Consider the following 25,262-nt stretch of genomic DNA (forward strand, 5'->3'; position numbering starts at 1 on the left):
TTTGTGCAAATGTGGATTTCACAGTGGTCGGAAAATAGGAACAGACCAAAAAGAGATCCAGGTCTATGCCCTTTTTGTAGAGCAGCGTGATCTAGAATAGCAGGCAGTACCTGGAGATCAAGTGCTCTGCAATACAATGCCTACAGAATAGCTGGAGCTAACTAGCTAAGGTCCATTTCGCACAACACAAATAAATCGCTTCCTCCACGGAGTTCCGCAACTTTTTTTTAAAGCCCAAAATGTTTATTTCCAGCCTGAAAATGTTTTATTTCCATGCCGTTCCCTAGCGATTCTTCTGTGACAACATTTTTCTTCTGTGGCAACAGTTTTCACCTGCTGTGCAATCTTTTAAAGGCGTTTCTCACGCCTTCTGGACTTTCTTATTGGCACCATTTTCTGAGCTCATACCAGCCATCTGGCGCTGTATTTTCATCAGTATTTTTTTATTTGGGGGTGTGTGTCTTTGTAGCAACAAAGACACGACCCCTAGAGAATCACACATGAGGCTTTGAAGCTTCGTAGCATCGGATCCGTGGAGTTGAGAAAAAGAAACAGAAAAACCAGAAAATGGTGGCCGGGAATTGTTCCAAGGGGGTGAAATGCGGACAAAGGGGAGAGTGGGTTTGAAAAAGTTTGTAAGGCATTTTCAGGGGCTTGTGTGGAAAGGGCCTAAGTCACACATGCATGGTGTGCAGAGGCGTAGTAAGAGGAAAAGTGCCTCTGTGCACCGGTGTGTCCTCTGCCCCCATCCCTCCCCGAAAACCCCCCACCCCGTCCCGCTCTGCCCTGGAACGCCCCTGCCACACCCCCGGAACACCCTCGCCGCACCTCCAGTGCATCGCGCACCCCCCCTGTCCCCTTGAAGCAAAGCCTCTGGTGGCGCATGAGAAGCTGTACATATATAAATCAGCTGCGGCACAGTTGCTAGCCAGTCTGACCTGTGCAAAATTTCCTCCCTAGTCTACATAAGGCAGAAAGGACTGATTTAGGCACGATGCCGGATACGTGCAGGACTTGCAAAAGCCACTGAACTATGAATGAGCGACATGTGGCTAGCGTCACACAAATAGTTTTCTCCAGTGCTGCAGACGGCTCAGCTGCTATAAGAATCCGCCAATCTACAGTCTGGCCTATAAACTTAATTAAAAACTGGTAAATAAGACAGAAGGCACATGGAAAGCTGCATAAGGCCTTTTGAGTGGTTTTTGCAAGCGGCCGGCATCAGATCTGAGTCAGCTCTAAGGAAGATTCTGAATGTAAGCAGAAATGTGTCCTCAACTGAAACGGAGGTAATTTGTTCTCCCTTGACCTTCCAGGTTGCCAACCTCCAGGTGGGATGTGGTGATCTTCTGGCACTAATAACTGATATTAAAAAATCTGAGGCCCGCCCAGCCTAGGAAACATGGACTGTATATATAGTGACTCAAGGCAATGAACTAATTGGTATATGCAATTAGTTTGAGTATAAAGTCAATAGATAATTCATACACCGTTCATAAAGATTATTCATAAAGACATATTGGGATTATATTATAAGTAATATTCAACTGGATAGAAAGGTAATAACAAAACATACAATGAGGGCACTTAGGCAACCTAAGAAACGTAATGGGACTGTACTTAGTAACAAATTATTTATTTGTTTGTTTGTTTATTTTATTAGGCTTTTATACCGCCCCATCCCCGAAGGGCTCTGGGTGGTGTACAGCATATAAAATAACAATGTAAAATAGTTAAACATTTAAAAGCAGCAATAAAACTAGAAATTTAATTTATGCAATTATCTCAGTAAATAGAGATATAATTAGAGATATATAATTGGCGTCCAGCATTCCAGATTTAACATTCCCTCTCTCCTGAAAATTCTCAAAAGCATTGTATAAGATGTCATAAACATTGTACATAAGTTGTATATTGTACATTGCATATACCAATTAGTTCATTGCCTTGGGTCACTATATATGCAGTCCATGTTTCCTAGGCTTGGCTGGCCTCAGATTTTTTAGTATTGGTTTGACTGTATATATTTGCTGATCTGACTAATAACTGATCTCCAGACAACGATCAGTCCCTCTGGTGAAAATGGCTACTTTCGTGGCATTATGCCATGCTGAGGTCCTTCCTCTCGTCCTGAGAGCCAGTGTGGTGTTGTGGTCCTCCGAGGAAAAGAACTCCAAACCTTAATAATCTTTGTCGCCTTCTTCTGAACTTTTTCCGCCTCTGCAACGTCCTTTCCAAGGATGCTACTTGTGCTTCTTTGATGGACAAACTCCTGCCTTCTGCACAGAAGAGGGATTAGTTTAGCCGTCCTCTTTTATGTACACGTAATGGAAGAAAGAAGAAGAGTTGGTTTTTTACGCCACGCTTTTCTCTACCTGTAAGGAATCTCGAAATAACTTACGAAGTCATTCCCTTCCTCTCCCCCCAACAGACACCTTGTGAGCTAAGTGGGGCTGAGAGAGTTCTGAGAGAACTGTGACTAGCCCAAAGTCGCCAGCAGTGGGCTTTATGTGAAGGAGTGGGAAATTGGGTAAGAGGCGTAGGAGGTTAAGAGCTCGTGTATCTAATCTGGAGGAACTGGGTTTGATTCCCAGCTCTGCCGCCTGAGCTGTGGAGGCTTATCTGGGGAATTCCAACTAGCTTGTACACTCCCACACACGCCAGCTGGGTGACCTTGGGCTAGTCACAGCTTCTCGGAGCTCCCTCAGCCCCACCTACCTCACAGGGTGTTTGTTGTGAGGGGGGAAGGGCAAGGAGATTGTAAGCCCCTTTGAGTCTCCTGCAGGAGACAAAGGGGGGGATATAAATCCAAACTCCTCCTCCTCCTCCTCCTCCTCCTCCTCCTCCTCCTTCTTCTTCTTCTTCTTCTTCTTCTTCTTCTTCTTCTTCTTCTTCTTCTTCTTCTTCTTCTTCTTCTTCTTCTTCTTCAGATGAGAGTCCACCGCTCTTAACCACAACATTGCCCTGGTGATGGAATCTGGATCAGCTGAAGCCAGCGAAAGAAGATTTTCACACGGGCGCTAAATTCTGGGCTAAGCTGACATCTGAGGTCACTTTCGTCCTCGAGACACTGCCCTGCCCCTTTATACACATGCACACCCCCATGGCATTTTCTCTCCCCCCCCCCCATTTTGCCACACACGCAAGGACCTGCACGAAAGCCACATTTTGACACAGCCAACTCTCTCTGGGCGGACGGGACATACAAACAGCAGAGAAAAATTTCATCCCACTCTCTGGTTCTGCCCTTGGAATGTCACTTCCCCTCCTTCCTCTTCCTAGCCGGGCGGGGACAGCTCCTGGCCCTGGCTCAGAGCTATTGTGTTTCGTGCCAATGACTTCCTTGTCATGCGAGTTGGACTTCCCTGACCCTTGCTGGCTGCTGGATAGATGGAGAGCAGAAATCCTGGCGTGCTTGGATACCAAGGATGCTTTGAAGCACCCAGTCAGAAGATATTCCCAAAGGCCATCCAGACCACCCCAGTGTTCTGAAGGAGCGCTGTCTATCCCACTGTCTCTCTACCTCCCACACTTCAGCAATGGCTGGCCAGCTCAGAACAGAAAGCAGGCGCACCGCAGAAAGACTGTGTGGTGTAGTGGCTGGAGCGTTGGAGCCGATTCTGGGAGGCTCGGGATCGACTCCCCAATCTTCGATGGAAGCTTGCTGGACAATTGCGTGGGCCAATCATGCCTATCCAATCTAGCCTACCTCACAATGTTGTCGTCAGGGCAACATGGAAAGGAGGAGAATAATGTTAGTTGTTTTGGGGGCCCACTGGAGAGAAAGAGGAGGTCTAAATGGAGTAAATAGAGTAAATAGAGTAAAAAATGGAGTAAATAAAATAAAAGGTCTAAATGGAGTAAATAAATAATGTAAAAAGAGACGGCAGAATCAACTTGTGTGGCTGTCCCGAGAAGGTGAACCTGGCTACATTCATTAATTTTATTCATTCATATGTTTGTACTTTTTCTCTTCAGTGGGGATGCTAAGCGCCTTATATCACATTCTGTACCAAACCACATTTGGCTCTGGAGGCTTAGGTCGCAGCCCCGTCCAATGGGTGGAGAGCAAGGCAAGCAGTTACCGGTGGGGTTGCCAACATTGCAGGTGGCTCCTGGAGAACTCCTGCTATTACAATGGATCTCCACAGTTTCCTTGAGGAAAAAAATGGCTTCTATGGGATGGTGGTGGTGGATTCTATGGCATTATACTCTGCTGAGAATCCGCCCCTCCTCATGTTTAGATATTTGAAGGGATGTCTTGTTGGTGAGGGAGCAAGCTTGTTTTCTGCTGCTCCACAGACTAGGACCAGGAGTCATGGGTTCAAGGTGCAGGAAAAGAGATTCCACCTAATTTGGAAGCATACAATTGTATCTACCGCTGCAGCTTAACTGACTGAACTAACATCTTTATGTGAAACAGTACAGTAAACGTGATGTATACCTTACAAGGAGGGACTTAGGGAGCTGGGTATGTTTTGTTTGGTGAAGAGAAGGTTAAGAGGTGACATGATAACCATGTTTAGGTGTTTGAAGGGATGTCATGTTGGTGAGGGAGCAAGCTTGTCTTCCGATGCGACGGAGACTAGGACCAGGAGTCATGGGTTCAAGGTGCAGGAAAAGAGATTCCACCTAATTTGGAAGCATACAATTGTATCTACCGCTGCAGCTTAACTGACTGAACTAACATCTTTATGTGAAACAGTACAGTAAACGTGATGTATACCTTACAAGGAGGGACTTAGGGAGCTGGGTATGTTTTGTTTGGTGAAGAGAAGGTTAAGAGGTGACATGATAACCATGTTTAGGTGTTTGAAGGGATGTCATGTTGGTGAGGGAGCAAGCTTGTTTTCTGCTGCTCCGGAGACTAGGACCAGGAGTCATGGGTTCAAGGTGATGGAAAAGAGATTCCACCTAAACACCAGGAAAGACTTCCTGACAGTCAGGGCTGTGAGACAGTGGAATTCTCTGCCACGGAGTGTGGTGGAGTCTCCTTCTTTGGAGGTTTTTTAAGAGAGGCTGGATGGCCATCTGTTAGGAGTGCTTTGATTGTGTGTTCCTGCAGGTCGGGGGTTGGACTTGATGGCCCTTGGGGTCTCTTCCAACTCTGTGATTCTATGATTTTTTTATTCTAAACCCTGCCCATCCCAGACTCCACCCTCCAACTCTCTGAGTATTTCTCAACCCAGACCTGGCAACCCTAGTTACCAGGCATGTGAGCTTCTGCAGGATTTATAAAGGGAGGCTGGGCGGAGGTCATGCTTGAGTTGCTTTTTATTGGACTGTACAGCACATTAAAGATCGCCTGTTCCCATTTGATCTGCTGCCCATGTAGGTCTCACAGTCTTTTTTTTTTTGGCAATCAAAAGTGCTCCTCTCTTCACAGTGAACAAGCTGCTGTTTGTTTTATTTATCAAAAAGACATCTCTCTTTTCCCACCCTCAGTAGTGGCTCAGTGGGTAAGATGCGACCCGCTAAACACAATGCATTCTTCCTCGGTAATAAATATCCCCAAAGTTTCTGTTTTCGTTCAGCTGTCCGGGTCGTTTGATAGCTCACAGTAAAACGGCCACAGCCAAATAGGTGGTGGTTTGGCTCTGATGAAACGATCGCCTAGAAGTGTCAACTAATAAACATCTTACACTTGGGATCTGCACTTGGATAGATCAGCCCCCCCCCCCCCTTTCCTGACGCAGCCAATGGAGAGATCTATCACAAAAATCCAGACTGAGAAATTGCAGGGAGATTTTTTATCCAGCTAATCCTACACACTTCAACATTCTCTTTGCTCTGAGCTTCGTTTGTTCCTCTGTCTGCTGCTGGTGGTCAGGATAGGGATGCCAAGACTGTGGAGATTAATTCACCTAGGGGCTTTCCCCACTGACAGAGTTGAACTGGTTTCTACCTAGATTCGTCTCAGTGAATCCCCACTGCCACCAAGCTCAACATTGTTTTTGTCTCAGTCCCCCCCCCCCCTCAGAACTGCGACATCCTTGTCGCAGTTATGAACTACACTTTTCTGCCAGAACAAAATCAATACCGCTTCGAAGCTTCTAAGTCGGGAAGCATCGAAATGATACCTCATCCGTTCAACCAATCACTAGCTGCTTTTGTGGCATACGCAGAATGGGAGAGTCGTGGCAGGCAGAAAGCGCATGTAACTGTAAACTGTAAAAACTGTAAAAAAAAAAAGGACGCTCCTGTTTCCCGCTGTAACACAAGCACCAATCACGATCGAGGAGCGAAACAGGCACCAAGATGATCCTGCCCACTTAGCTTGGTTCCAAGGGGCCAACTCAGTTACTGTGGGGACAGCCTGGAATCGCCCTCCACTGAAGGGAATCGAGTCGACCTTAGCTCCCTTCTGTAGTGGGGAAAGCCCCATAGAGAAAATGGCCCAGGGCTTCTGCCAAAGAGGGGTGGATTGGAGGTTTGAGACAAGGATTGGATGTGTGGGAATGAATTTAAAGGCAAAAACACTGGAGGAACACAAACCTCTTGGTGTCTAGCAGGGCATACCGCCCAGGGGGGACATATGGGGTCAAATCTCCCCAGGCTGCGGCCATTTAGTCAAGTGGGGGAGCCCCCGGAAAATTGCCCCACACACCCCTCCTCCTTCCCCCCAGGTCCTTAAACTGACTTCTATAATGTGATGGTGACTTTGAGATGACCTGGTGCAAAAAAAGTTGTTTGGTCATGGTGGGAGAGGGCGGCCACCCATATGGGGGGGGGAGGGGGGCAGAAAACTCAGATTTTGCACCGAGCTACATTTTCCCTAGATTGGTTTCTAGTTTGTGTTGAGAAAACCATTTATTGAATGCCAGGGAGGGCAACTCTGCTGAATGAATGAATGAATGAATGAATGAATGAATGAATGAATGAGTGAATGAGTGAATGAGTGAATGAGTGAATGAGTGAATGAGTGAATGAGTGAATGAGTGAATGAATGAATGAATGAAGATACATTATAGAAAGTGGGGCTGGTCAGGAGTGGTGATGCATGCTGTAAGCTTGGATAGTCAAAGGCCCAGTTGTGTGCTATTGATGCTATGACTGTGCAGCATCAGGGTGTATACAGGGTGTACAATAAAGGATAAATTATGTAGGTTTGTAACTATTCAACATATTGATAACTGATCCTAACAGTATTATCGAGCTATGTTAAATTTGTCTCTCCAAAAAGTGTTTTAATGGTATCTGTTCTTCTTTCTTCCAGGTCTCACTTGTCTGCAATGATAATGACATTAGACCTAAATGCATAAACATAAAGATTTTTTCACACCAATCACAAAATGCACTTTGCAGCTGGATTTTACTGCACAGAATAGCAGAATCCACTTCCAAACAATTGTGAAAGTGGCTTGAAAGTCATCATTCTGCATGTGCAAAAGTGCCCAAAGAGAAGATGAGGGGGGACAAGAGCAGTGGTGGGGATCCAGCCGGTTCGCACCACTTCGGCAGAACCAGTTGTTAAATGGTGCTTGTAAACAACTGGTTGTTAAATTATTTAAATCCCACCACTGGACACGAGCCATCAAATAGCCCCTTTTGGTTAATCCTGGTCTTGCCTGGCCCAATCCCTGAAGGTTTTCCCAAGAGACTGTGGCATGAGGAAGCTGAGTCTATGACTCAGGTATGATGATAACCCCCTACCCATTCTTCTCTGCCTGCCCAGGCTGAGTGATTGGAGTGGAAACTATGTCTCAGCCTGGGTAGAAAGCACCTGACTCACCAGATGAAACATCTCTTCCTTTGTGACCTTCTGTAGGGGTCCTGCATCCTATCAGCTTAGCTCCCAATGACAGACGTGCAAAGGAAGAGTGAGTAGGTATTTCTCACGTGTTTGAATTGAATCAGATAGCTGTAGGAGAATACTATGGGAAAGTGTTAACTTCCCATGATGTGTGCATTGCTAGGCTGGTATGCAATTTCCGGGTTATGGAGAGAGGGACATTTTCTCTGCTTGCCCTGGGCCTTCTATCTAAGCATGATCTTTCTTCCCATTTGGAAGGCCTTTATGCACTCAAGATTTAATTGCCCCTTTTCAATGGTTTTGCTGGGTTGGCTGCTAAGGATCCCTTTTCAGATGAGCTATGGCTAAGGTGGCCAGACGTCCCGCTTTTGGCAGGACAGTCCCGCCTTACACCAATCTGTCCCGCGTCCCGCAGGGTTTTGTACCTGTCCTGATTTTGCCTTCTGGGGTGCTCCCAGTTCCCGCCCTGTCACAGGGCGGGAAACAGGGTAGCGCCCCAGAAGGCAGTGCGGCAGCCTCCCGCGCTGCCACGCACGCAGCCGCATAAGTGCACTGCCTTTTGGGGCGCTCCCCAGTTTCTGCCTTTTGGGGCGCTCCCCAGAAACAGGGTAGCACCCCAGAAAGCAGTGCGCTCCTGCGGCTGCGCATGCACCCACCCCCCGTCCCGGTTTTCAAAGGTGACAATCTGGTCACCTTAGCTTTGGCCCAGGTCTCTTCAGTCAGTGGATTCCTTGCTACATATCATTTTGTGATGCCCTCGTGCATTGGTGTCAAACTTGCAGCCCTCCAAATGTTATGGACTACAGTTCCCATCATCCTTTGCCAGCATCATGCCCGGCAGGGGAGGATGGGAACTGTAGTCCGAAACATCTGGAGGGCCATGAGTTTGACACCTATGCCCTTGTGTGTTCCAACTTAGGCAGCAATGGATTGTGCCATGTTTTAATAAAAGGTCTATGATTTCTCAAGTAACTTTAGAAGAAGAAGAAGAGTTTGGATTTATATCCCCCCTTTCTCTCCTGTAGAAGACTCAAAGGGGCTTACAATCTCCTTGCCCTTCCCCCCCTCACAACAAACACCCTGTGAGGTATGTGGGGCTGAGAGAGCTCCGAGAAGCTGTGACTAGCCCAAGGTCACCCAGCTGGCATGTGTGGGAGTGTACAGGCTAATCTGAATTCCCCAGATAAGCCTCCACAGCTCAGGCGGCAGAGCAGAGAATCAAACCCGGTTCCTCCAGATTAGATACACGAGCTCTTAACTTCCTACGCCACGGCTGCTCCTTTAGAGCAAAAGGTTCGGTTCCTCTTAGAGGACTCTGACGCTCAATGGACTTAGGGAGCCAGCGTGGTGCTGTGCTTAAGAGTGGTGGGCTCTGATCTGGAGAACCGGTTTGAGTCTCCACTCCTCAGCATGAGTGGCAGACTCTTCTCTGGTAAACTGGATTTGTTTCCCCACTCCTCCACCTGAAGACTGCTGGGTGACCTTGGGCCAGTCACAGTTCTCTCCGAACTCTCTCAGCCCCATCTACCTCACAAGGGCCATTTCCCCACTGAGAGATTAATCTAGATACATCCAGGTTTCAAAAGAATCAGCACCTTTTCATCGAGGTTTCACCATCCCCACTGCAGCATGTTGCTAGTGAAGACATCTGTGCCTATCACGGATTCAAACAATGCAGCAATCCCCACAGACACGTGGGCTTGGTGGGTCTGTCTGATTGGCTGTCGGGCCATGTTGGGGCATGATCTTTTTTTAAAAAAAAAAAAAATATTGTTTTCTTTTGGCGCCGAAAAGAATCACTTAGTAAAATGCGTTAAGCGCCAAGCACGCGATGGAATAACCACGGCTAAGTAGCTTTCTCCTGATAGGCTACTGTGTTGCCGTCTCGCTCTATTGAACTGTTTCGTGAACATGTTGGCACAGAAGTTTCAGACCCAGAAGTTTCGGACCCGTGTGTCAATGTTTTAACGTGCCTGTGTTCTCATGCCCACGTTTCGCATGCCCACGTTTCAGCTGGTGGCGCAAAAAAAGGCTGTGCAAGTTTTGCGCACTGCCCGCTGCACTCTCATTGGCTGGAATCCCCTGCATCACTTCCTACGGCGCGAAATACAAATCTGGATCCAATCCCCGATCCTCCCCACTGATCTGGATTGGACATATGTTTTCTGAAAAGGTGCTCAATCTTGCAGGTCCTAGGAAAGCATGTGATAAGAGGTCGAGGGAGTGCCAGAACCGGGATGAATCTGTGTTCGGCAGTGTTGCTGTGGGGAGTTTGTCCTGAAACCTGGATATTTCGAGTGACTATCACGGGATTAATCACCAGTGGGGATTCGACCAAGGTGTCTGCTGTGGGAAGGGGAAGGACAGGGCCATTTCCACACAACCAAAATAAAACATTTTGAGGTAGGAAATAGAATGTTTGAAGAGTTCTGCATAGTTTTTAGCTCAAAATGTTTTATTTCCACTGGTTATGGTGGGTTTTCCGGGCTGTGTGGTTGTGGTCTGGTGGATCTTGTTCCTAACGTTTCACCTGCATCTGTGGCTGGCATCTCCAGAGGTGAATCACAGAGGGAAGTCTGTTACACACTGTGTCCACTGTGTTTTATTTCCAGTCTAAAACATTTTATATGCATCCTCTATTTTAGCTATTTTTTAAATGAAAACATTTTCAAAATGTTTTCACTTGGTGTGCGGAGGTCTTTAAAACATTTCCTACCGCTCTCAGCAGTCCCTGGACTTTGTCCTCAGTGCCATTTTCTGAGCTCGCTCCATCGTCTTGCCTGTTTACTTCCATTATTGTATTTTTAATTGGGGGGGGATGATATCAAAGCTATGAAGACAAAACCCACAAAGAATCGCAGCAAGAGGTTTTGAAGCATCAAAGCTACCAATCCACAGAGACATGAAAATAAAATGGGAGGATCACAAAATGGCGGCCAGGAAGAGATTTTGAGGGCGTGAGTGAGGACAAATTGACAGGACTGGAACCATTTTGAAGACATTTTCCAAACGTTTTCAGTGACTTGTGCGGAAATGGCCAAGGAGTTGTAAGCTTCTTTGAGACTCCTTCAGTAGCAGGATGTAGCAGGAAGTAAATCCAACTCTTCTCCTTTGTATTTTGTTGCTTATTTTTTAGAGGCTTCAGAGAAGAGTCAGCAGGCGGTGTTTTTACATATGGCTCTTATTTATGTTTTATGATTTTACTGTACAAGACCTAGGTCTAAAAACAGGGGGGTTGAAAAGAACAGACAGGGACATAGTTTTGTCTATTTCTGGACCGCCCCTGCCTCTGTAAAAACAAGTCAGCGGCCAAAGTCTCTTCACTGTCTTTGCAAATATACAAGTAGATAACAAAGGAAGCAAACAGATACTCATTCGAGGCAGCAAGTCTATTACCCCATGTCTGAACAACCCCCCCAATTCACCTTTTAACCCGTTCACAAATCCCCCCAATTTGAAACTATTTGTCATACTTAAGTGATGATACCTGTTTTAGAACTTGTCTTCAACTGCAATAAATAATTCAGTTCAAGTCATACTTAAGTGCTCATTTCAGATCCCATCCTTAAAGGAGAATTGTTGCTCATTCGGGAAATGGGGCCAGACTTACCAGAAAGGGTTTTTTTTATGTCAAACGCAGAGTCATTTTATGCAAATAAGCAAACTCGCAACCCAATTAAATCCCCTTCCATGGCCTTTTGAATCTTTATAATCTGACAGAGCTTTCTTGTTTAAACTCATTGCATCGTCACACTTCCCAGACATAGTGTTCTTAATCTAGAAACCACCAACTCTGTTAACACTTTTTTGTATAACAATTAAGATTCACCAAAGTGACTGGTTTAGTACCTTTTTCCTTGAGATGTGAACTTGCGTTCCTTTGAGCAAGGACCAAACATCCTTCTACCACTGCACACAGAAATCTAGTCTGCCAGGGACAAAACTGGTTTGGAACTTTTCCAACCATCAACTTCTGTATCTGGTGGCATTGTGCAGAGATCCAGTGTGGTGTAGTGGTTGAAAGCAGGTGCACTCTAATCTGGAGAACTGGGTTTGATTCCCCACTCTGCCACTTGAGCTGTGGAAGCTTATCTGGTGAACCAGATTAGCTTGTGCACTCCAACACATGCCAGCTGGGTGACCTTGGGCTAGTCACAGTTCTTCGGCGCTCTCTCAGCCCCACCCACCTCACAGGGTATTTGTTGTGGGGGTGGGTGGGAAGGAAAAGGAGATTGTAAGCCCCTTTTAGTCTCCTTACAGGAGAGAAAGGGGGATATAAATCCAAACTACTCCTCCTCCTCCTTCAGTGTTCGTTTCAGGTTTATTCCAAGGGCCTGTCATGATTCTGTTTCCACATGTTTTCCAGCTTTGTTTCCTCTTTCATTACAACTGGACACTTCTCCCACACTACATTCATCTCTGATATTTGCTCTTAATATTTTCCTCCGCTGTCCCACCTGTCACCATGAAATGTACCATTTGGCAAATTTTCACTTCTTAGCTAAGAAGCATCTGAGACCACACAGTGCTGGAAAAATATCCAGCCGCACTTTCAGAATATTAAATCATCTTGGCTCCAGCTGCTTCTGTGTGAGGACGGCAGTGGGAATGGACTGAAATGGAAGAAGTTCTGTAGGCCGTTTCCACACAAATCCCTGAAAACGTTTTCAAAATGTTTTCTATACCCCCCCCCCCCTCCATGTTTGTCTGCACACGTCTCCTCAAAATGATTCTAGGCTGCCATTTTGTGATTGTTGAAGTTTTTTAAAATTCTGTATGGATTCAATACTAAGTTCCAGAGTTTCTCAAAATGATTTCACCTTGGCTCGAAGAGTCTCACTTTGACTAATCCTACCTGTTTTTTCCCCCACCCTCAGGTTGCTGGCTGGAGCTCCCCGTGACGTGGCTGAGGAGCGTCCAAACGCCACGCGGACGGGCGCCATGTATGCTTGCCCACTGACGGCTTCCACCGACGACTGCGAACGGGTGAACATCAAGGTTTCAAGTAGGTGACCGCGTGTAAGAGCCAGCATGGTGTAGTGGTTAAGAGCAGGTGGATTCTAACCTGGAGAACCGGGTTTGATTCCCCACTCCTCCACCTGAGTGGCGGAGGCTTATCTGGTGAACCAGATGTGTTTATGCACTCCTACATTCCTGCTGGGTGACCGTGGGCTAGTCACAGTTCTCTCTGAACTCTCTCAGCCCCAACTGCCTCACAAGGTATCTGTTGTGGGGAGGGGAAGGGAAGGGAAAGAAGCTTGTGTGCCACCTCAAGTCTCCTTACAGGAGAGAAAGGTCAGGTATAAATCCAAACTCTTCTTCTTCTCTTCTAAGAGAAGAGCTGAACCAGGATGGGGCTCAAAACCTGAGCAAGGTCTCAACCAGGGCTGTTCAAACCAGATGCCATCGAAATTCAAAGCAAGGGATTGACAGAGAGCCAGTATAAAAAGAGCCCATTTGCACCCCTGAAATTATACGGTTAAAAATGTATCACCATAAAATTTCCTCAGCCCAACTGCTGGTGGTTGCAAGACCTTTGCTAGGAAGCTGTGCACACAAAGTCTTATAATAAGGGATAATTATACGGGAGTATCTTTGCATAGATGTGCTTGCATAAATCTGTGGATAGATTGGGTTTCTGGCAATTGTTCACCTCTCTCATTTGCCTTTCTGTAAAACAACTCCAAGCAGCCCTTTAGCATCATAAAAATCTTTGTCTTCGTATAACGGCTATTCTAGCATCCTGCCTGTCGCTCCTATTCACCTTAACTTAAAGATGTGATTTTTGTTTTTCAAGAGTCCTAACTCTGCACTGAGTCTCATTTGGCTCTAAAGCCGTGGGTTGTAAAACCCTGCTCTTGGTTAAAGGTTGCAGAGTATCTTCGATCCATTTCTGCAGAAATAATTTACAGAATTATTTGTAGCCCAAGAACTCCTCAGCCTAGGCATTAGATTCAAGAACGTGGAGCATTAATCACGTGAGAAAAATCTGCTCATGTATTTGATCCTTTTGAAGAAGAAGAAGAAGAAGAGTTTGGATTTATGCCCCACCTTTCTCTCCTGTAAGGAGACTCAAGGTGGCTTACAAGCTCCTTTCCCTTCCTCTCCCCACAGCAGACACCTTGTGAGGTAGGTGGGGCTGAGAGAGTTCAGAGAGAACTGTGACTAGCCCATGGTCACCCAGCGGAAACACGTCTGGTTCACCAGATAAGCCTCAGCCACTCAGGTGGAGGAGTGGGGAATCAAATCCAGTTCTCCAGATTTTGTATTTGCAAGTCAGCAGAGACCAGCTGGATCAGACCAACCTGTATTGCTGGGAACCCCAAGAAGCATGCCTGATTCTGACCATTGTGACCTTATTCTTTAATTAAAAAATCCTGCAAAGGACAATTGGAGAAACTGGAATTTGACTGGGTTAGTGAAGGAGGATGAGGAAAGTGCAGAGATTCTTTACATCCATTGTAAACTCTTTACGTCCGTTGTCACTTCAGACAAAATCCACACCCGAAAATGAAGACATATGTTACTCAGTGGTCCAGTTTTAAATTTGAATGGCAGATTAAAAATTACCACTTACAGGGCTAGTTGGCATTTTTCTGAGAGTTCTCAGGCTCAGTTGTGAGATGGTTGATCTTTCAAACGAAGGAATATTTAGTACCACTAAACACAAGCAACATTATTTCCATTTTTAAGGGGTACAAAGAGTTAAGGATCCTAACCTTTGCCCTAGAAAAATGGAAGGAAAACACTGATAGAATTTATTAAATTATTATATATAGATGAACATGCCTTGATGAAGAAAAAGGAGCATGGCTTTTAGGGGAAAGCAATCTCCTCTCACCAGTTTTTTAAAAAATCTTTGGGAAATGGTCAGCATGCTTACAGGTAAGGACAAGGTGGACAAGTGGTTGTGGTGGGTTTTCCAGGCTGTGTGGCCGTGGTCTGGTGGATCTTGTTCCTAACGTTTCACCTGCATCCGTGGCTGGCATCTGCAGAGGTGTATCACAGAGGGAAGTCTGTTCTCTGTGATACACCTCTGAAGATGCCAGCCACGGATGCAGGCGAAACATTAGGAACAAGATCCACCAGACCACGGCCACGCAGCCCGGAAAACCCACCACAACCAGTTGAATCCGATCGTGAAAGCCTTTAACAATACAAGGTAGACAAGGTTTGTCAATACTCCAGGCAAACTGCTAAACAGTTTCAGGGATACTGGAGAAACTCCTGAAGGCTGGATGAGGATGCCCGACCTGTGATTTGCCCACCTGTGTTTTAGCGGGATCCCCCCAACTGGATTTAATGGACAACTCGAGGGCAAATGACCTTCAGTCTTAACTTCATGTATGTGGTTGATGGGGCACTGAGACTGCCTAAGAAACAGACTGTGGCCCCTTCCGCACATGCAGAATAATGGACTTTCAATCTACTTTCAATGCACTTTGCAGCTGGATTATACTGTGCAGAATAGCAAAATCCACTTTCAAACCATTGTGAAAGTGGATTAAATGTGCATTATTCTGCATGTGCGGAAGGGGCCTGTGGAAAATGTAAACTCTGCCATTGCAGAGTTTTTACAGCTGTATATACATTCAACACTAATAGCAAAGACATTTCAAAATGAGAAAGAACGTGTCAATATACCGTTATAGAATCTCATGTCTCTATACTTGGTACTGTTCCACTTTTCCTTAACATAAATGGATACTACAGATTTTAATTTTATTTGCAACATGTATACCTCCCCCTTTCTTGCGGGTGAAGACGGAGTGGCTGTTTTCTGTCCCCTTCATTTTATCCTCACAACAGCCCTTTGAGGTAGGCTAAGCGGTGTGACTGGCTCAAGGTCACTCAGCAAACTTCCGTGGCAGAGTGAATCCTGAACCCGGCTCTCCCAGATCCTACTCTGACCCTCTAATCCACAGGCATGATGCTGGCAGGGGGTGATGGGAACTGTAGCCCATAACATCTGGAGGGCCACGAGTTTGACACCTATGCTCTAATCAGTATATGGAAATGGTATATAAAAAAGCAGCAACTGAAATCCTTCAAGGGGTTGGCGTCCTTCCATACCAGGAAAGGCCAGCAACAAAGTTGAAGGTGTAAATTTACAAAAAACAACAACAACAACCCAGATAACTAAAAGATGAAGCCATGATGGAAATTGATTAAATTACAAAGAGCACTGATGGATTTTCTTTTCTCCGTGCCTCATTTTGCCAGGGGGTCATTCCGTTAAGTTGATTTGTGCTTGTTTCAAGGCAAAATATCACTTTCCTCAGTGCTGGCGGTCGCTTCTAAAAAAGATGAAGAAATTCAGGGAGGGTAGATCTATTGATGGCTACTGGCCATGATGAGAGCTAAATAAAACTGCTGTCAGCCCCCTTCTGCACATGCAGAAGAATGCACGTTCAATCCACTTTCATTGTACTTTGAAGCTGGATTTTACTGGGCGGAATAGCAAAATCCACCTGCAAACAATTGTGGAAGTGGATTGAATGTGTATTATTCTGCATGTGCGGAAGGGGCCTCAGAGGAAGCAGTATACCACTGAGGCTGGCAAGAAGCAGTGAGGCCTTATATCTAGTTTATGAGAGGGAGAAACAGAATGCGAAGTTCGGTAGACCTTTGGCGTAGTAAGGGCGCTCTTTAGACCTGGTGCTGGCAAAATCCCACCTCTGCTTGAGTGACTCTTGGCTTCAGTTGCCATCTGCAATATGGGTCCTTGCCCCTCATGGGGTAGAGTTGTCTCAGCTCTGGGTTGGAAATAGCTGGAGATTTGGAGAATGGACCTGGAGAAGGGAACCTCAGCAGGGTATAATGCCGTACAATCCACCTTCCAAAGGAGCCATTTGGTCCACAGCAAACTGATCTTGGTTATCTGGACATCAGTCAAAATAGTTGTAGATCTCTTGGGGCCACCTGGAGACTAGCAACATAATCAAGGGGTTATTTCTTTATTTTACTTCATTTATAACCCACCCATGGGTCCCAAAAGTGCACAGGAGAACAATTATGTAAGCTGTTTTTGGTCCCTGTTTGGGAGAGAGGTGAGATATCAATAAAGAAAATGCATAAACACCAGCAGCATTGATCCCTTATCCTATACCAGGGGCCTGCAACCTGCGGCTCTCCAGATGTTCATGGACTACAATTCCCATCAGCACCTGCCAGCATGGCCAATTTGTAGTTCATGAACATCTGGAGAGCTGCAGGTTGCAGACACCTCTCTTATACCTATAGTGTGATCCTTAGTTTCACACAAACGCCATATAAATCGTGTGTTACTCTTCTGCAGTTTTCTCTTGTGGAGATTGTTCATCTGCAGAAAGGGTTGCCAATTTCCAGGTGATGACTGGAGATGAGGGTTTTCAGATCCCCCTGGCTACCAGTGGGGATTGCGGGGTGGGGTAGGGTTCCCCGCTCCAGGATGGGAAATTCCTGCAGATTTGTGGATGTAGCCTAGAGGGGGCAGGGACCTCAGTGGGATACAATGCCATAGAGCAGTGGTGGCGAACCTTTGGCACTCCAGATGTTATGGACTACAATTCCCATCAGCCCCTACCAGATGGACAATTGGCCATGCTGGCATGGGGCTGATGGGAATTGCAGTCCATAACATCTGGAGTGCCAAAGGTTCGCCACCACTGCCATAGAGTCTACCTTCCAACAGGGCTGTATCAGCCCATGGCTGGACCCCTAGACTTTCAGGTACTTCGGGCCTCCTCCAGCACTTCAATCTTTTACCTCATAAGAACATAAGAACATAAGAACAAGCCAGCTGGATCAGACCAAAGTCCATCTAGTCCAGCTCTCTGCTACTCGCAGTGGCCCACCAGGTGCCTTTGGGAGCTCACATGTAGGATGTGAACGCAATGGCCTTCTGCGGCTGTTGCTCCCAAGCACCTGGACTGTTAAGGCATTTGCAATCTCAGATCAAGGAGGATCAAGATTGGTAGCCATAAATCGACTTCTCCTCCATAAATCTGTCCAAGCCCCTTTGAAAGCTATCCAGGTTAGTGGCCATCACCACCTCCTGTGGCAGCATATTCCAAACACCAATCACACGTTGCGTGAAGAAGTGTTTCCTTTTATTGGTCCTAATTCTTCCCCCCAGCATTTTCAATGAATGCCCCCTGGTTCTAGTATTGTGAGAAAGAGAGAGAAATTTCTCTCTGTCAACATTTTCTACCCCATGCATAATTTTGTAGACTTCAATCATATCCCCCCTCAGCCGCCTCTTCTCCAAACTAAAGAGTCCCAAACGCTGCAGCCTCTCCTCATAGGGAAGGTGCTCCAGTCCCTCAATCATCCTTGTTGCCCTTCTCTGCACTTTTTCTATCTCCTCAATATCCTTTTGGAGATGTGGCGACCAGAACTGGACACAGTACTCCAAGTGTGGTCGCACCACCACCTCACTAGAGTTGACAGCCTGACCCTGGTACGGTAGGTCCTACAGCACAGTACATAACCCTGTATTCATTTTGGGAGTCTCTTGAAGAATTTTACTTACAGTTTTAAGCAAATATTTCTATTACGAAAAGGAATTGATGAGCCCCTAATCCCTGTTGGGTCCCCAGGCTTCCGCCACGTCAGCCTTATGGATAATACAGCTCTGCCTTCCAAAGCATCTATTTTTCCCCCCAGGGGAACTTTGTTTAAAAATAAAAAATAGTTAGAGTAACTCATCGCAGATGCTGCCGGTTAGTTTCAATAAAGTTTACTAAGAAAATTAAAAGGGAAACGGAACATGGCGGAAAATAATAAAACAGATCTCTCTAATCTGAGCTGCGGTGTTTACTAACAAACAGCATCATTAACTCTTTCATGACTTGAAGAGCTGACACTTGCGTATACCAACAGGATGTAGTCCAGAGATCGATGTAGTCCAGAGATGAGTTGTAATTCCAGGGGAATCTCTAAATCCCTCCTGAAGGCTGGCATCCCTTTTGCTATTGATAGCGGAGTCAGAAATGATGTATTCCATTTCTGATCTTGTTTTTAAATAAAGATGGAACTATGTTTCATTTCTGTATAAGTTAGGTAGGAACAAACTGTATTAGGTAGAAAGCAGGAATTATAGCTATCTTTTGTATTTGTGTCTGCATGGAACCTCCTTGGCTCAAGGCAAGAATCCACCCCTGCTCCACCTGGGCATATCCCTTTCATTTGTAAAAACCCTGAATGGACGCTGACAAAAGGGACCCCAGAAGAAGCGCCTCCAGCTTCCTTTATCCCACCAGCGGGCAGATAAGGGTGCCGTCATCGTTAGGTTTCGTTTCCTGACCCCAAGCACCCAAGGACTCCTTTGTTTTTTTCCCGCCTGTACCTACGTCATCGCCTCGCCCTACTTCGGCCACGAAATTCAAGAAGGGACTGCCCTCTGGATTCTAATTGGTTCCTATGTATTTGTAGATGTATGATTGGTTCCCATGTATTTGTGAATGAATGATTGTAGGCTATCCTGTATTCCCCCGGACTCCCGGGCGGGAGAAAGTGTATAAAGGTGGTTGTAAAGCTGCTAGGCAGTGCAGTTGCCGTGGTGTGGAGGTGCTGACACGCAGGTCAGCATCTCAATAAACTGTTTTATTATTTCACTATACTCGCTGTGTTGGGTCCCGTTTCTGTTCCTCTGCGCTGCCGAGAGCTGGTTGGTCTGGAACTATTAAAAGTTACCCAGGCAGCGCGGTAACACTCTTATACCTGATCTCCAGGTGACAAAGATCAGTTTCCCTGGAGAAAAGGACCACTTTGGAAGGCGGTGGACTCTATGGCATTATACCCCACTAAAGTCACTCCTCTTCCCAAACCCCGCCCCCTCAGGCTCCACCCCCAAAATATCCAGGTGTTTCCCAAACCAGAGTTAGCAACTCTATCCACGGCGCCTATTGAAGAGCTATGGTCCTTTTTTTATGATGGGGAAAACTGTTCCAGAGAAGACTAGAGGGTGGAGCTTAGAATGTGGATTTTGTGCTAATGAGAGTTCCTCTTTCGCTGTCCTCTTTTGTCCCCTTCAGGTGAACCCAACAGTAATATTGTCGAAGACATGTGGCTGGGAGTGACAATAGCAAGCCAGAGAACCAGTTCTGGAAGAGTCATGGTGAGTGATGGTGGAGACCGTATATTAAGGTGACCAATATTAAGGACGGGCAGGTAGGCAGGCGGCCGTGTGCGTGCATGCACAGCCGCAGGAGCGCACTGCCTTCTGGGGCACTGCCGAACATAAACGGCAGCCCCCCCGAAGGCCGTGTGCTCCTGCGGCCGCGCGCGGGAGGCTGCCGCACTGCCTTGCGCCCCAGAAGGCAGTGCGGCAGCCTTCCAAAAAGCGGGACAACTGAAATAACCCGCGGGACGCGGGACAAATTGTTTGAAGGTGGGACTGTCCCGCCAAAAGCGGGACATCTGGTCAGCCTACCGTATATGGAAAAAGGTTTTGTGTGTGTCTGTAGGGGGAGGGGGAGAGGTTCTGTTGCCTTTTAATCCGCTTCCAATTGGAAACACAATGTAAAGTCAAGAACATAAGTTTCAAGCAAAACAGATAAATCAGGTTGAAATTGCATGAAGTACATCAAGTTGAACGCACCACCCTTGTGTCATTTATCCCTACAAGTTGCTACTCATTCATGAGCTCAAGCTAATGGTTTTAGCACCATGGGCCACCAAACCTTTTCTGGGGCCTACCAAATATTTTTAGAAAGCGGGAGGGCCAAGGTGGGCCACTTGTCCAACACCTGTAATGCACGGTTGCCAACATCCAGGGGCTGCCTGGAGATCTCCCACAATTAGGGGGTTGATTCGATGGCCCGCCAGCCTGCCAGCCAGCCAGCCCACTGAAGTGCCTCCCTTCCCCATACACTCCCCTCCCCGGGCTCCACTCCCAAAGTCTCCGAGTATTTCCCGACCCAGAGAGAAAGAAGTGGGGTCCAACCTGGCCAGGAAGGAAAGTGAGGAGCAGGTGGGCTGGATGAAGGCCCTAAAATTCTAATCTGGAGAACCGGGTTTGATTCCCCACTCCTCCACCTGAGTGGCAGAGGCTTATCGGGTGAACCAGATGTGTTTCCACGCTCCTACATTCCTGCTGGTTGACCTTGGGCTAGTCACAGTTCTTGGGAACTCTCTCAACCCCACATAACTCACAAAGTGTCTGTTGTGGAGAGAGGAAGGGAAAGGAGCTTGTAAGCCACCTTGAGTCTCCTTACAGGAGAGAAAGGTGGGGTATAAATCCAAACTACTCCTCCTCCTCTTCCTCCTCCTCCTCCTCCTCCTCCTCCTCCTCTTCTTCTTCTTCTTCTTCTTCTTCTTCTTCTTCTTCTTCTTCTTCTTCTTCTACTTCTTCTACTTCTTCTTCTTCTTCAGCTCTGAGGGGGAAGCCAGGGGGAAGGGCCCAAGGTGGAGCCCAGATTTGGGGAAGGGAATAAAAAAGATGAGTGCTGGGGAGGATGCTGCCATGTACTACAGCCAGATTCTTCTCTTCCCCACTTGTACTCCTCACAATCTCTGGTCAAAGTGCCACCTTCACAAGACGGTTTTCTTTTTCCTTTTCTTTTTTTAATGAACTCCTCAAAGGGCTGCTATTTTGGTCCTCGGCCACATCAGCATCTTTAAATGGCCTGGAACCGTTTTCCAGAAGAATTAGATGAAATTCAAGAAATGGCTTTGGGTATTGGATGCTAGACGGCCTGGCGCCTTGAACAACAAAATACACTTGTGCCAATTCTCATTAGTTAAAGAGGATAATGTGGACTGCAGAATTTTGCCCCAAACAGATGCCGCTTTTGCGAAAATCTCAAGCTCCTGCTACTTCATTTGTTCCCTTGCAAGATCAAGGATCAGCCCTACTTTTTGATCCACTAAGATGCAGTCCTTGGCTTGCCAGACCCCTAGTTGGGTTGAGAGATCCCCTTCCCCTGTTGTCCAAGTGGTGCTACTGCATGCCACGTCATGTCACTCCAGGTGGACACTCTAGGAAATTCTGGGCAAATCTATGGTTTTACCACAGAGATTCTGGCATTTCTAAGAGCTACCCTATTTCACACCAATCCTATGGAGCCCTGTGGGTTTAAGTGAGTCCTATTGAAGCTCATGGTTCTCAGGACTATGTACCTTGTCTCATTTGTCCCATGCCATGTTCTTGGGATTACGGATCTCCCTGTATCCAACCACAGACAGGATTCAGCACAGTGGCACAGAGTGGTAAGCTGTACTATTGCAGTTAAAGCTCTACTCACAGCCTAAATTCGATCTGATGGAAGTTGGTTTCAAGTAGCCGACTCAAGGTTGACCTCAGCCTTCCATCCTCCTAAGTTTGGAAAAATGAGAGTCCAGCTTGGTGGGAAAGTGTAGGTGACTGGAGAAGGAAATGACAAACCACTCCGTAAAGCACAGTTTGCCTAGCAAACATTGTGAAGTGATGTCACCCCAAGTATTGATCGGGTGTTTGTCCAGGGGACTACCTTAACCTTTACCATTACCTAACAATGGCTAGGATCATAAGCGACAAGAACCAAATTTTGCTCAAGGAAGGTCCAGTAGTTCTTGCTTCTGATCTACTGTGACATTCCTCTGAAGATGTGGACTGCAGAATTTTGTCCCAGATACAGCTTTTGTGAACATCTCACACTCCTGCCACTTCACTTGTTCCCTTGCAGTAGGATCACCCCTACTTTTTACGATGTTTTAATGTTTTCTATTTATTGTATGTATTGCACTTTATTGTATTTATTGTGTATGTTTTTATTGTAAGTCGCCTTGAGGTGCTAGAGCAGTGGTTCTCAACCTTCCTAATGCTGCGACCCTTTAATACAGTTCCTCATGTTGTGGTGACCCCCAACCTTAACATTTATCCATTTTACAGATGGAGAACACTGATGCAGAGAGGCAACCCCTGTGAAAGGGTCGTTCGACCCCCAAAGGGGTCCCGACCCCCAGGTTGAGAACCACTGCGCTAGAGAGATGGCGGGATATAAGTACAAGAAATAAATAAAATAGATAAAAAAGAGAGATCCAACTGAGATCCGCTGTTCCCCTCTCAGAGTTAGAGGAGTTAAAGGTTGAATGCCATCTGTTTTAAATATTTATGAACTTGGAGGGCTGCATTTTAATTGGTATAAATTTTAGCATTTTATTCTGTTTATCCACTTGTATGTATTTATGTTGTAAATTGCCCTGAGCCCTTTGGGGGAGGGTGGTATAAACGTGGAATGAATGAATGAATGAATGAATGAATGAATGAATGAATGAATGAATGAATAAAGAAAGATGGATGGATGGATGGATGGATGGATGGATGGATGGATGGATGGATGGATGGATGGATGGATGGATGGATGGATGGATGGATGGATGGATGGATGGATGGATGCCACAGATAAGAGCAAAACATTATGAGCAAACACTACCAGACCACGGCCACACAGCCCCTGAAAACTGCAACAGCCAAATAAATAAATGTTTTCTCTCACTGCATGGAACATGGGCAAGGGTTTCCAACTCTCCCGCCTTCTAGCGCAGTACTGACTGAATCCTTTTTTGGGTTGGTTTTTGCTAGGCCTGCGCTCACCGTTACACCAGGGTCTTGTGGGCTGGCAACGAGGACCAGCGGCGCATGGTGGGGAAGTGCTACGTCCGTGGCAACGACTTGAGCCTCCAGAAGGAAGATGACTGGCAGACGTACCACAATGAGATGTGCAACGCCAACACTGATTTTGAGAACACAGGCATGTGCCAGATGGGCATCAGTGGCGGTTTCACCGACAGCAACGTTTACTTTGGAGCTCCCGGCGCTTACAACTGGCAAGGTCCGTACCGTTGTGTAGGCGCCCTTCTTGTTTCAGTCTTTTGGGCTTTATCCCAGAGGCATAGCTGGGCCAAACTGCGCCCAATGTGCATTTATATCGCCCCCCCCCCCCGTGGCGCCCCTCCTTCCCACACTTACCTTAGTTCCTTTCCTTGGCAAAAAGGGAGCAGCAGTGGCGTAGGAGGTTAAGAGCTCGTGTATCTAATCTGGAGGAACTGGGTTTGATTCCCCGCTCTGCCACCTGAGCTGTGGAGGCTTATCTGGGGAATTCAGATTAGCCTGTACAATCCCACACATGCCAGCTGGGTGACCTTGGGCTAGTCACAGCTTCTCGGAGCTCTCTCAGCCCCACCCACCTCACAGGGTGTTTGTTGTGAGGAGGGAAGGGCAAGGAGATTGTCATCCCCTTTGAGTCTCCTGCAGGAGAGAAAGGGGGGATATAAATCCAAACTCTTCTTCTTCTTCTTCTTTCCTTTTTGAGAACTTTCTCAGGCTGCAAAAGGCCTGTTCTCAGTAAAAACAGCCTGATGGGAACTACACTTCCCAGGAGACCTTGTGAGCCCCAAGGTCTCCTGGGAACTGTAGTTCCTCAGGGCGTTTTTACTGCGAACAGGCCTTTTGCAGCCTGAGAAAGTTCTCAAAAAGGAAAGGAACTAAGGTAAGTGTGGAAAGGGGGGAAGAGGGGTGCACGGGGGGTGCCACGGTGGGGGAAGGGGAAAGGGGGAAGGAGGAAAGGGGGAGGGGCCTGGGGCGATTTTCCACACACCCCAGGCATGCGCCTGGTGCACAGTGCACCCCCGTTCCCTTGTAGCTTCGCCACTGCTTTATCCTCTTAATAATCCGGTTTGGGAAAAGGATTCTAATGATCATATGCGCCGATTCAGTAAACAGGAAACAAGGAAGGGGTGAGGGAACTGTCAAACAAACTCTACCTGTTTGAATGTGCATGCAAAACCTCCAATCTGTGCGCTTGTCATTTGGTTTTTAACAATTCCCCCACTGTGGATACGGTTGTTTAGAAAAAAAACACAGCCCGGGAAGCAATTAATTTGGCAAAGTCGATCCTTCGGCAGTGTTTGCTTAAAATTCATCCACAAGATATATTTCCTCGGTTTGTTTAAAGCCAAAGTGTGTCATTAGTGAAATTGAATGCAGAAGGTTTGTTTGACTTGAAGGGTGCATTCAAGTCTTCCCTATGCTAAAAAAATGTTTCAAATCAGCATTTTATAATCGGTACTTCTTACAGCTCTCTCCGTGTTTCCCTGAACAGTCATCCTTTGGTTCTGGGGCATATTTCCTCCCCAGCCTCCCCTTTTCTTTTAAATCCTCAGCATTCCACATCTACCACCTCCCTTTCCCACAAGTCTCTCCTTCCTCTCGCTGGCTGTCCTTTGGTCCACTCCCTAATTCTCCCCTTTTCCCCCCACAAGTCTCTGCTTCCTTTGGCCATCCTGCCCTCTGGCCCCCACTTAGGGTTGCCAACTCCAGCCTGGGAAATTCTTGGAAGTTTGCGGGATTATCCTAAGGAGGGTGAAGTTTGGGGAAGGACATCTGTGGAGTGTAATACAATCCCTCCCACCTTCCAAAACAGCCCCTTTCTCCTAGGGAACTTTGTCATCAGGAGATCAGTTTAGAAGAAGAAGAGTTTGGATTTGTACCCAACCTTTGTGTCCTGTAAGGAGACTCAAGGCGGCTTACAAGCTCTTTTCCCTT

At 46.6% G+C, this 25,262-nt stretch overlaps 1 protein-coding gene across 3 annotated transcripts in view; it reads left to right on the top strand.

Annotated features, from left to right (window-relative positions):
• ITGA3 (integrin subunit alpha 3) overlaps nt 1–25,262 on the top strand; it is a 101,028-nt gene that overhangs the window by 28,895 nt on the left and 46,871 nt on the right. For all 3 annotated transcript variants that reach the window (XM_048517685.1, XM_048517686.1, XM_048517687.1), the window contains exons 2-4: nt 12,631–12,758; nt 19,771–19,853; nt 23,301–23,550. In XM_048517685.1, the coding sequence (XP_048373642.1) occupies nt 12,631–12,758; nt 19,771–19,853; nt 23,301–23,550 (461 nt within the window). The remainder of the gene's footprint in view (nt 1–12,630; nt 12,759–19,770; nt 19,854–23,300; nt 23,551–25,262) is intronic.

This window comes from Sphaerodactylus townsendi, linkage group LG15 (genome assembly GCF_021028975.2).
Source record: "Sphaerodactylus townsendi isolate TG3544 linkage group LG15, MPM_Stown_v2.3, whole genome shotgun sequence".
NCBI classification, from domain to species: Eukaryota; Metazoa; Chordata; class Lepidosauria; order Squamata; family Sphaerodactylidae; genus Sphaerodactylus; species Sphaerodactylus townsendi.